Source organism: Penaeus vannamei, chromosome 3 (assembly GCF_042767895.1).
Source record: "Penaeus vannamei isolate JL-2024 chromosome 3, ASM4276789v1, whole genome shotgun sequence".
Classification (NCBI taxonomy): domain Eukaryota; kingdom Metazoa; phylum Arthropoda; class Malacostraca; order Decapoda; family Penaeidae; genus Penaeus; species Penaeus vannamei.
The window spans coordinates 1,381,817-1,394,316 of record NC_091551.1 but is presented as its reverse complement, the minus strand read 5'-3'; the positions used below and the strand labels follow the sequence as shown (position 1 = coordinate 1,394,316).

Sequence of the window (12,500 nt, the reverse complement as noted above, 5' to 3'; positions counted from 1 at the left end):
ATCACCCCTCTCACCCCCTCCTCCCCCCACCCTGACACCTCTCTCTCCCCCCCACCTGACACACCTCTCCTCCCCTCCCCACCTGACACCCCTCTCCCCCCTCCCCCACCTGACACCCTCTCTCCCCTCCCTCCCCCACTGACACCCCTCTCCCTCCCTCCCCCTGACACCCTCTCTCCACCCCCCTCCCTCCACCCTGACACCCTCTCTCCCCCCCCCACCTGGACACCCTTCCTCCTCCCTCCCTCTCACCTTGACACCCTCTCCCCCTCCTCTCCCACCTGACACCTCTCTCCCCCTCCTCCTCCTCCCACCTGATTAATCCCTCTCCTCCTCTCTCCCTGACACCTCTCTCACATGGCCCTCCCCACACCTGACACCCCTCTCTCCCCCCCACCCTGGACACCCTCTCCTCCCTCCCTCCCCACCCTGACACCCTCTCCCCCCTCCCCCACCTGACACCCTCTCCTCCCTCCCACCCACCCTGGACACCCTCTCCCCCCCTCCCCCCACCCTGACACCCTCTCCCCTCCCTCCCCCCACTCCTGACCACCCCTCTCCTCCCTCCCCCTGACACCCCTCTCCCCCCTCCCCCACCTGACACCCTCTCTCCCCCCACCCCACCATGACTTTCCCTCTCTCCCTCCCTCCCCCACCTGACACCCTCTCCCCCCCTCCCCACCTGACACCCTCTCCCCTCCCTCCCCCCACCCACAACTGACACCCTCTCCCCCCCACCTCCCCCACCCTGGACACCCCTCTCCACTCCCTCCCCCACCCTGACACCCCTCTCCACTCTCCACTCCCCCACCCTGACACCCTCTCCCCCCCCATTGTTCTGACACCCTCTCCCCCTCTCCCTCCCCCACCCTGACACCCACTCTCCCCCTCCCCCCACCTGATTCACCCCTCTCCCCTCCCTCCCCCCACCCTGACACCCCTCTCCCCCCCTCCCCCACCCTGACACCCCTCTCCCCTACCCCCTCCCCACCCCTGACACCCTCTCCTCCCTCCCCTGAAGCACCCTCTCCCCCCCTCTACCCCACCCTGACATTTCCCCTCTCCCTCCCCCACCTGACACCCTCTCCCTCCCTCCCCACACCTGACACCCTCTCCCCCCTCCCCCACCCTGACACCCTCTCCCCCTCCCTCCTCCCCACCTGACACCCCTTCTCTCCCCCTCCCCCACCTGACACCCTCTCTCCCCTCCCTCCCCCACCCTGACCACCCCTCTCCCCCTCCCCCCACCTGGACACCCTCCTCCCACCTCCCCCCACCCTGACACCCCCTCTCCCCCCCCCCCACTTGGACACCCTCTCCCCCCTCCCCACCCACTGACACCCCTCTCTCCCCCTCCCCCCACCCCTGACACCCTCTTCCCCCTCCCTCCCTCCACCCTGACACCCTCTCCCCCCCCCCCCCCTCCCCCACCTGACACCCTCTCCCCCTCCCTCCCCCACCTGAACACCCCTCTCTCCCCCTCCCCCACCCTGACACCCTCTCCCCCCTCCCCCACCTGACGCCTCCTCCCCCTCCCCATTACCCTGACACCCTCTCTTCTCCCCCTCCCTCCTCCCCACCTGACACCCTCTCCTCCTCCCTCCCCCACCTGACACCCTCTCCCCCCTCCCCCCCGTCCCCCACTTGCCGCGTCCCCAACAAACCTCTCTCGGGGGAAAAACACCTGTTGAGTTAGACAGGTGTTTAAGGGAATGATGTGGCGGGGGGGAGGGAGGCGAAAGAGGAGGAAATTAATTGAGAAAGGGGGGGGGGAGAAGGGTGAATGGGGAGGGAAGAGAGGTCTTGGGGGAGTGGGGTGGGGGGAGGGGGGGTTCACCTGACAACTCACCTCAGTTAAATGAAACTTACTTTTTTTTTTCTTAATTGTTTTATATAAATAAGTATGATATTAAGAGAATTTTCCTATTCTCAAATTTCAAAATTTCATTCAGTTTATTTCTATTATTTCTTAGAATAGTGTAAATTTTATATTGTAATGGACTGATGACTTCAGTGCACCATTGTCCAAATATTTATTTCCTTCATCATTATTGTTATTATTATTATTATTATTATTACTATTGTTATTATTATTATCACTTTTATTATTGCTATTGTTATTGTTGTTATCATTATCATTATTATTATTATTATCATTATTATTATTATTATTATTATTATTATTATTATTATTATTATTATTATTATTATTATTATTATTATTATTATTATTATTATTATTATCATTATTATTATTATTATTATCATTATTATTATTATCATTATTATTATTATTATCATTATTGTCATTATTATTATTATTATTATCATTATCATTATCATTGTTATTATCATCATTATTATTATCATTATCATTATTTTTTATCATCATCATTATCATCATTATTATTACTGCTACTATCTTTACTATTATTATTATTATTATCATTATCATTATTATTCATTCGTTTTTTTTCTTCTCTTCGACACAGGAACCATAGACGATCATCCAGGTCGGAGCAGCTCGAAGGAAGAAGAAGAAGAAGAAGAAGAAGAAAAAGAAGAAGAAGAAGAAGAAGAAGAAGAAGAAGAAAAGAAGGGAAAAAAGGAAGGAGGAGAAGAAAAAGAAAAAGGAAAAATATGATGAGAATGAAGATGAAGATGAAGATGATGATGAAGAAAAAGAAAAAGAAGATGAAGATGAAGAAGAAAAGAAGAAAAAAAGATGATGATGATGATGGAATGTTTTAGAAAAAGAGAAAAAAGGAAGAAAATAGCAATGGAAGGAAGGAGGAAAGAAAGGAAGAACAAGAAAATGAGATAAGAAAGAAAGAAACAAACAAAAAAGTTAAAACAAGAAAGAGGGACTAAGGAGAGGCAGAAAAGGAAGAAGAAAGAAGAGAACAGAATGGATCTCAAATAGAAACGAAGAGAATCAGAAATTAAAAAAAAAGAAAACGAAAAAAAACAAGAATAAAACAAGAAAAAAAACACGAAACAAAAAGCATTGTTACGGAAAAAGATAAAGAGATAAGGAAGTGATGATAAACAAGCATTGGCAGAAAAAAACGTGAAGAGAAGCGATATAAACATAATTGCCAAGAGCTGGACTCGAAGGAAAAATATGATGATTAAAGTGATGATAATGCGAATAGATGGTGAGGAATGACAAGAAATGGTGTTGATGAAAGCACAAATGCTGGTGATGGTGTTGAAGACGTGAAAAGAGGATGATAGTGATGAAAGCCCAAAGCCAGTGTGATGAGGATGATGGTGATGAAAGCACGAAGCCATGATGATGAAAGCTCAAAGCCAAGGTGATGGTGATGAAAGCCCAAAGCCAATGTGATGGTGATGATGATGGTGATGAAAGCCCAAAGCCATGGTGATGAGGATGATGGTGATGAAAGCACGAAGCCATGGTGATGAAAGCATGAAGCCATGGTGATGAAAGCTCAAAGCCAAGGTGATGGTGATGAAAGCCCAAAGCCAATGTGATGGTGATGATGATGGTGATGAAAGCCCAAAGCCATGGTGATGAGGATGATGGTGATGAAAGCACGAAGCCATGGTGATGAAAGCATGAAGCCATGGTGATGAAAGCTCAAAGCCAAGGTGATGGTGATGAAAGCTCAAAGCCATGATGGTGGTGATGAGGTTGAAAGCCCAAAGCCATGATGGTGGTGATGAGGTTGAAAGCCCAAAGCCATGATGGTGGTGATGATGATGGTGATGAAAGCCCAAAGCCAATGTGATGGTGATGAAAGCCCAAAGCCATGATGGTGGTGATGATGTTGAAAGCCCAAAGCCATGATGGTGGTGATGATGATGGTGATGAAAGCCCAAAGCCATGATGGTGGTGATGATGATGGTGATGAAAGCCCAAAGCCATGGTGATGATAGTGATACATGAAAGCAAAGTGATGAAGATGGTGATGATAGTGATGATGGTGAAGGTGTATAATGATAAAATGGCCGATATTAGTGACAGAAGGTATTAAAACAAGAGAAGTTCATTACGAAGAGATGAAATAGGGAGATAGAGAGAGAGAGAAAAAGAGAATTTCTTAGAAGGAAAATAGAATTGGTTTATCCTCCTACCACCTACTCTTATTTTGTAAATGCATTTTTTCGAAATTATTATATTTAATTACTTTTTTTTGGTGAAAGAGATATCAAATAATTTGGATTGAAGAGTATTTTCCATATTTTCTATAAATATTAAGAAAACAACAACAGTAAACAGCAAAAAATATTAATAAAAAAAAAAAGATTCTCAGGCACTGTGATAAAATAAGAATAAAAGAATAAATAAGATTATATAAAATAAAATGAAATTAAATGAGAAAGATTAAAAATATTTCTCAAATATGTTGGAAAATGAGCGATTTTGGGCAGAATTTAATCTGTGATAAATAGATTATTTATAAAACGATTTTTTTTTCTTTTTTATTAATTATTACAATTTTTTGACTGGTTGCCTTTGATAAATGGATTTAAGAAAGATTTGTATTGGCGAAGCAAATACTTATTTTTGCTTCATTTTTGGTATATATATATATATATATATATATATATATATATATATATATATATATATATATATATATATAATTAAGCTTTTGGGCAGTTTTAATGCCTAGATGAGTGCCTAGATAAAGCTGTGAAAGGAATTTGTGTGAAATAGTTTAGCGTGAAAAGTTTATTAGCGACAGAAAATAAAAGGGATTTTTAACCTTACCGTTTCAGTAGCAAATCACGGATTTTCTCTCTATTATGATATTTGGTGATGAGTGTTTGTGTAATTATCTAGTGCAATAATTTATATGTTCCTTTTTTTTTTTTTTTTTTTTTTTTTTTTTTTTACACGAGTCCCACCGCCACGTGTGCGTATGTGCGTATTTGTGTATGATTTTGGTACCAACATGAGGCTATATCTTTTTTTATTTTATTTTATTTATTTTCGTTTTTCTTTTTTTAGTTGCTCGTTTTGATTATACTGTTTATTTAGGCATTTTCGTTCGGATTTGCCATGTGTTCGGCTGGTCGCTTGCTGTTTTGGTGAGACGAAGCCGGGGCCAAGTTATGTGTTCTTGTTTACTCCATTTTGATTTTGTCTTCAATTTTCTTCCTATTTAGTGTGATTTGATCAGATGGAATGGGTAATTCTGTCTGTATATGGTTTCTCGTATTTTCACGATAATTAATAGTCAAACATATACAGGTTTATTAAGTCTAGGTGGCACAATGATAGTTAATATTAAAAGAAAATATGGACTTTGATCACTTACTGACCATTGGGATACGGGAATATATATATATATATTTTTGTTGCAGTTTTCTTTTGTTTGTTCTTTTTTTAATTTGTATGTCATTTCATTTAATATGTTCCAAATTCCTTTTATGGGAATCATTTTACCAGCAGAGAGTTACTTAGAGAGAAATGTTATCCTTTTCTACTGTAAATTTTAACCGAGGGACGGCAGTGAAGCATAGTAGAATATAGGCCTGTATCCCTTACATTATCTCTTCAAGTATCTCTCAATTTCTAATCTCTCTTTGTTTTATTTCTCTTATTTTCTGTTATTCCTTCTTTCTCCTCACCCTCTTCCTTCCTTTCCGTCTCCAATAATGCCATAAAGAGCTTAATTTCTCCTAAAATTGTTTACATGCATCCACAGGCAGCTGGTCACGTGTAAACAACTTTTCATTTTAGTTTTATATCTTATGTAAGCGTCTATTTCTTTATTTTCTTTATTTACCGTATTTTGTTGTTGTTATTATTAGTGTCAATATCTCTATTATTTTTATTTTTATCATTGTCATTACTATTATTATTGTTTGTTGTTATATCCTTTTTATTTAACCTTTTTCGGTTTTCATATTTATTTTATTTTCCCATCCTACATGATATTAATTTCGCTTTAATTTTTATTATTATTATTTTTTATCATTAATGGAACTTCAGTGATATTAGAAGTAAGAAATTAATTAGAAAAAAAAATAGTATTTCTAATATTCCTCTTTATTCTTTTATTTCCGCTTATTCCTCTCCTCCAGCTTGTCTCCTTCGTTTGTTTCTTCCTCCAAATTTATCATTATTTATTATTGTCTTTTTTTATTTCCCTTCTTTCTTTCGCTGATTTAAAAAAAAAGTGCTCAATTGATGCTAGAATGGATGATATTTTTAAAATGGCGATGTGGGTTATTAAATTATTATTATTATTATTATTATTATCATCATTATCATTTTATTATTGTTATTATTATTATTGTCATTATTATTATTCTGATTTATTATTCTGATTTATTATTATGATCATTATTACTATTATCTTTACTACTACTACTACTACTATTACTACTATTATCGTTATTATTGCGATGGTTATTATTATTATTATCATTATTGTAATTATTATCAGTAATATTACTATCGATGTTCATTTTGAGGTCATTGCTGTTATTTCTACTGTTTTCTTTTTTGAGAAAACGTTTTTCTTGATTAAACACACTGTTTCCTTAAGAATTATGAGACAATTATTTTTTTCTAGATAAATATTAATTAATTAATACTGTTTTCTCGTTATAATTGGCTATACTGCGTCCAGTTTTTGGGAAAAAAATAATAACAAGCACCTCACCCCTGTCTGGTGTTCGGATCCATGAATTCTCTTTTTGGTCTAATCAGCTGATTGCACCTACGTTTAGATATATTCTTTATTTCAGTATTTATATATATATATATATAACATGGTGTGTTTTACTATGGAAATTTGCTGCCTTCTATAGCTCTGCAGTATGATATATATGTTTTTATTTTTTATTTTTCTTAAAGTGACAGAGTAACGGACGCCACCAGAGGCTTGATGAGATGCCAACGTTTCCTTTTCCTGAGATGAGACGCAATGTAGTGTCCTTGCTCTCCAAGCGCTAAAGATAACGATAACAGCATATATTATTATCTATTATAGTGAATTTAAATGTGTTTTAGCATTTTTTAATCACACTACCTATCTCGTATTTCGTGCCAACAGCACTATGAAAGAAGTGCGTAATACGAGACGGGAAACTGATCCTTATGTACCCTGGACATAGCGGCCATTTTAGCGCTCCACCAGCTGGACTGCCTTGGCAAGATGGCGGCTTCATTAAATATAGGTTGTGTTTGAATCTATATATATATATATGTTTGTATTATATAATTTTCTAATGACTACAGTTATGTCCGTGTTATAAAAAAATGTAAGGGGTAAAAGAGATTTTTTTTTTCTTCTTCGACTGTATTTCGTGTTAGTGAAGATGGTAAATATGTTATTATGAATTAGTGACTTTTTTCCTTTGATGTTTCAAGAGAATATACTTATTTTCCAATCGATATCTTATGACTTTGCGAAAAATAACTAATAAACAACGTGCCTGTGGAATGAGTTGTTTTTGTTGTTGTGTTATGCCTTTACATTCTTAATTTAAGATTGGAATGGAACGGGAAGTAGAAAAAGGGAGAGAGAGAGAGAAAGAGGGAGATGGAGGGAGGGAGAGAGGGAGAGAGGGAGAGAGGGAGAGAGGGAGAGAGGGAGAGAGAAAGAGGGAGAAGGAAGGAGAGAGAGAGAGAGAGAGAGAGCAGAGCAAGAGAAAGAAAATAAAAGAGAGAGAGAGAGAGAGAGAGAGAGAGAGAGAGAGAGAGAGAGAGAGAGAGAGAGAGAGAGAGAGAGAGAGAGAGACAGAGACAGAGACAGAAAGAGAGCAAGAGAAAGAAAGAAAGTAAAAGAGAGAGAGAGAGAGAGAGAAAGCAAGAGAAAGAAAGAAAGTAAGATAGAGAGAGAGAGAGATACAAACATAGACAAACAAAACACTAAATCCACCAGCCTACCAAATAAAGAACGAAAACTAACAAATAATAAAAAAAAAGAAAGAGAAAAAAGCAGAAAATCAGAGTATTACAAAAGAGAGCAGAATAAAGCAAAGAAACCAACTCATAAATAAATAAAATACAATAAAATCGAGGCAGATATGAAGACAACTGACTAAACCTTCAAGAAAACAAACAAACAAAGCTTCTTGTTAGCCAAAGAAAGGATAATGGATATGTAAAATAGCATTAGCACTGAATACATCATTTATAATGGTAGTGAAGGTACCACCAAAGCCAAAGGTTGATAAAAAAGAATAATTGAGAAACAGAGAGAGAGAGAGAGAGAGAGAGAGAGAGAGAGAGAGAGAGAGAGAGAGAGAGAGAGAGAGAGAGAGAGAGAGAGAGAGAGAGAGAGAGAGAGAGAAGAGAATCGGGAGAGAGAGAGAGAGAGAGAGAGAGAGAGAGAGAGAGAGAGCAGCAGAGATTGAAGAGAGAGAATCGGAGAGAGAGAGAGAGAGAGAGAGAGAGAGAGAGAGAGAGAGAGAGAGAGAGAGAGAGAGAGAGAGAGAGAGAGAGAGAGAGAGAGAGAGAGAGAGAGAGAGCAGCAGAGAGAATGGGAGAGAGAGAGAGAGAGAGAGAGAGAGAGAGAGAGAGAGAGAGAGAGAGAGAGAGAGAGAGAGAGAGAGAGAGAGAGAGAGAGAGAGAGAGAGAAGAGAAAGAGCGAGAGAGCAGCAGAGAGAAGAAGAAGAGAATGGGGAGAGAGAGATGAGAGAGAGAGAGAGAGAGAGAGAGAGAGAGAGAGAGAGAGAGAGAGAGAGAGAGAGAGAGAGAGAGAGAGAGAGAGAGAGGCAAGAGAAAGAGCGAGAGAGAAGCAGAGATAATGGGAGAGAGAGAGAGAGAGAGAGAGGCAAGAGAAAGAGCGAGAGAGAAGCAGAGAGAGAATGGGAGAGAGAGAGAGAGAGAAGGAGCGAGAAGCAGAAGCAGAGAATGGGAGATGGGAGAGAGAGAGAGAGAGAGAGAGAGAGAGAGAGAGAGAGAGAGAGAGAGAGAGAGAGAGAGAGAGAGAGAGAGAGAGAGAGAGAGAGAGAGAGACAAGAGAAAGAGCAGAGAGAGCAGCAGAGAGAATGAGAGAGAGAGAGAGAGAGAGAGAGAGAGAGAGAGAGAGAGAGAGAGAGAGAGAGAGAGAGAGAGAGAGAGAGAGAGAGAGAGAGAGAATGCTTGGGATGAGAAGTCAGTTCGTTTGTCTGTGCCCTCAGGGTATGTGGTCTATCTTAGTAAATGCTTTGTGTACTCATGTACACGTACAATTAGTGTGTACACATGTACGTCTATGTGTGTATTAACCGTGATACCCAATTTCACAAAAACTGAAGAAGAACTTTGGGATTATTCACCTGAAGTTAGGATAAAGAATAACAACAAATAACAACAAAAACAAAAGAACAGCAAATAACAACAAATAACAACAAATAACAACGAAAAACACAAGAACAGCAAATAACAACAAATAACACAAGAACAACAAATAACAACAAAAACACAATAACAAATAACAACAAATAACAACAAATAACAACAAATAACAGCAAATGACAAATAACAAATAACAACAAATAACAACAAAAAACAACAAACAACAACAAATAACAACAAATAACAACAAATAACAACAAATAACAACAAATAACAACAAAAAACAACAAACAACAACAAATAACAACAAATAACAACAAATAACAACAAATAACAACACCAAATAACAACAAATAACAACAAATAACAACAAATAACAACAAATAACAACAAATAACAACAAACAACAACAAAAAACAACAAATAACAACAAAAAACAACAAAAAACAACAAATAACAACAAAAAACAACATATAACAACAAATAACAACAAATAACAACAAACAACAACAAAAAACAACAAATAACAACAAATAACAACAAACAACAACAAAAAACAACAAATAACAACAAATAACAACAACAAATAACACCAGAACAGCAAGTCCTCCTTTGCCTCGGGGGAAAATACCTCTTTGAACTGAGGAAGATAACATCGTTGTGTTCTTCCTCATTTCTGGGAAGGAACCGACCGCTGTTCTTCCCAAGGTTCTTCCCTGGCTTGGCTTGGTGAGGAGAGTCTTGTGTTGCTTTTACTTGTCATATATATATATATATATATATATATATATATATATATATATATATATATATATATATTTACATCTATATATACATATATACACAAATGTATATGTATATGTGTGTGTGTGTGTGTGTGTGTGTGTGTGTGTGTGTGTGTGTGTGTGTGTGTGTGTGTGTGTGTGTGTGTGTGTGTGTGTGTGTGTGTGTGTGTGTGAATACTTGTGGGAGGAAATATGAAAGAAAGGAAATAGGAGATAAGATGATAAAAGGGTTCGGTAGAGTATGAATGAGGTGTGAATGTCGAATGGGCAAACTACCCAACGACCAAGATTAGCATGAACGGGCGCGCGAGAACGAAAGAATGTCTAAATCTGTTTACTTGGAACTCATTTTTTCTTCTCGCTTTATTCTCTCTCTCTCTCTCTCTCTCTCTCTCTCTCTCTCTCTATCTCTCTCTCTCTCTCTCTCTCTCTCTCTCTCTCCCTCTCTCTCTCTCTCTCTCTCTCTTTCTGTCTTATACTCTCTCTATCTCTCTCTCACTCTCTCAAACACGCACATTCTATCTATTTCTCTCTTTCCTTCCCCTGTCTATTCCTAACGTATTCGAAGACATCAATTTTGACATTTCACCATAACGCAAAACGCATAAAAATGATAAACGCTTAAGACACGAATGGCTACGTCAAGTATGGAACAACTACCGAGCGATGAACAATGCTGAACAACGAGGGAGTGGCGACCCGAGGGCAGCGGAGACTTGTCGCCTTGAAAGTAGTAAGACAAGGAAAAGGTCTTGCTATCCTGACTGCCTGACCTGCTCTGACCTGCTCTGACCTGCTCTCGAGTATGATTGGAAAAGATTTACAAACATTTCCTACTTTCATAATTCCTCGGTAAGATGATAATATTGAATGATATGATAAATAATATGTGTGAAAATGAATTATATGGGCGATATATATATATATATATATATATATATATATATATATATATATATATATATACGATATATATATATATATATATATATATATATATATATATATATATATATATATATATATATATATATATATGTGTGTGTGTGTGTGTGTGTGTGTGTGTGTGTGTGTGTGTGTGTGTGTGTGTGTGTATGTATATATGAGTGAGAGAGAGAAGAATATCCTACCGCCATTAGCAAATTCTTACGCCGAGGAATCGTAACTGGTGGCCAATACAGTGCCAACCAACAAGCAGTGGGAGTTGCACATTACTTAGGCCAAATAAAACGACAAATTTCGGTCTTAAAAAAATAGTAACGTTATTGAGGGGTTCATAGAATAAAGAAGAACTGTAAATGAAATTTAGATGTAGCTAACAAAGACATAGGGACGAATTAAAAAAATGGAACGTAGAGAAGAGAGAGAGAGAGGAGACAAAGATATACAGACGAATTGAGGAAAAGGAACGTAGAGAGAGAGAGAGAGAGAGAGAGAGAGAGAGAGAGAGAGAGAGAGAGAGAGAGAGAGAGAGAGAGAGAGAGAGAGAGAGAGAGAGAGAGAGAGAGAGGGAGAGAGAGAGAGAGAGAGAGAGAGAGAGAGAGAGAGAGAGAGAGAGAGAGAGAGAGAGAGAGAGAGAGAGAGAGAGAGAGAGAGAGAGAGAGAGAGGACAAAGATATACAGACGAATGAAAAAAGAACGTAGAGAGGAGAGAGAGAGAGAGACATAAAACAAGCTAAAATGAATAATAGATACTGAGACACACACACACGAAGAAAAGAAGAAGTAGAAAAAAACAGCGATATAAACAGACAAGAAAAAAAATGTGAAATAAAATGCAAAAAAAAAAAAGGAAATGAGGTAGGATTACATTACCGGAAGAGTAACAGCAAATCGTTGCCCAGGACACACGCTTGCTTGTACGTGATGGTGTGAGCATGTCCCTGGTCGTGGTACATACGAAGGTCCTCCCAGTATTCTAACACCTGCGGCCAGATATTCAGCTTATTTTGGCTACTTATTGAGTGTAAATGATCGTGTTTATGCAGATGCAGATACCAACACGGAAACACAGACAAACAACCACACACACATTCACGAAAGCACACACGCATACACAAAGATACACATACACAAACAAAAACACAAGCATAGACAGACACACAAGCATAGGCAGACACATATGTACAAACAAACACAAGCATAGACAGACACATATGTACAAACAAACACAAGCATACACATACACAACCACACGCACACTAGTATACACAGGCACACACACACACACACAAGCATACACAGACACACATATACAAACACACACGTACTCACGAAGCACACACACACAAGTATATCATTCACATACATTATGGACACAAAACAAACACATACACATATAGCATTAAATGAAAAAAGAAATGTCAACAACAGAAGAAATAACAATAGCTGCAAATCCGACGAAACACAGGCAACAATAATATCAATAACGTTGAAAACAGGTGATC

The 12,500-nt window shown here is 39.1% G+C and overlaps 1 protein-coding gene and 1 long non-coding RNA gene across 2 annotated transcripts in view; one reads left to right on the top strand and one right to left on the bottom strand.

Moving 5' to 3' along the window:
* Positions 1-2,378: 2,378 nt before the first annotated feature.
* On the top strand, positions 2,379-7,427 carry LOC138866490 (uncharacterized). The gene is made up of 2 exons (XR_011399609.1): positions 2,379-3,657; positions 3,692-7,427. It is a non-coding gene; the product is annotated as an uncharacterized lncRNA (long non-coding RNA).
* Positions 7,428-11,829: 4,402 nt separating this feature from the next.
* LOC138866214 (multiple inositol polyphosphate phosphatase 1-like) overlaps positions 11,830-12,500 on the bottom strand; it is a 1,940-nt gene continuing 1,269 nt past the window's right edge. The window contains exon 4 of the mRNA XM_070138308.1: positions 11,830-11,978. Within this exon, the coding sequence (XP_069994409.1) occupies positions 11,865-11,978 (114 nt within the window). The 3' untranslated portion in view covers positions 11,830-11,864. The remainder of the gene's footprint in view (positions 11,979-12,500) is intronic.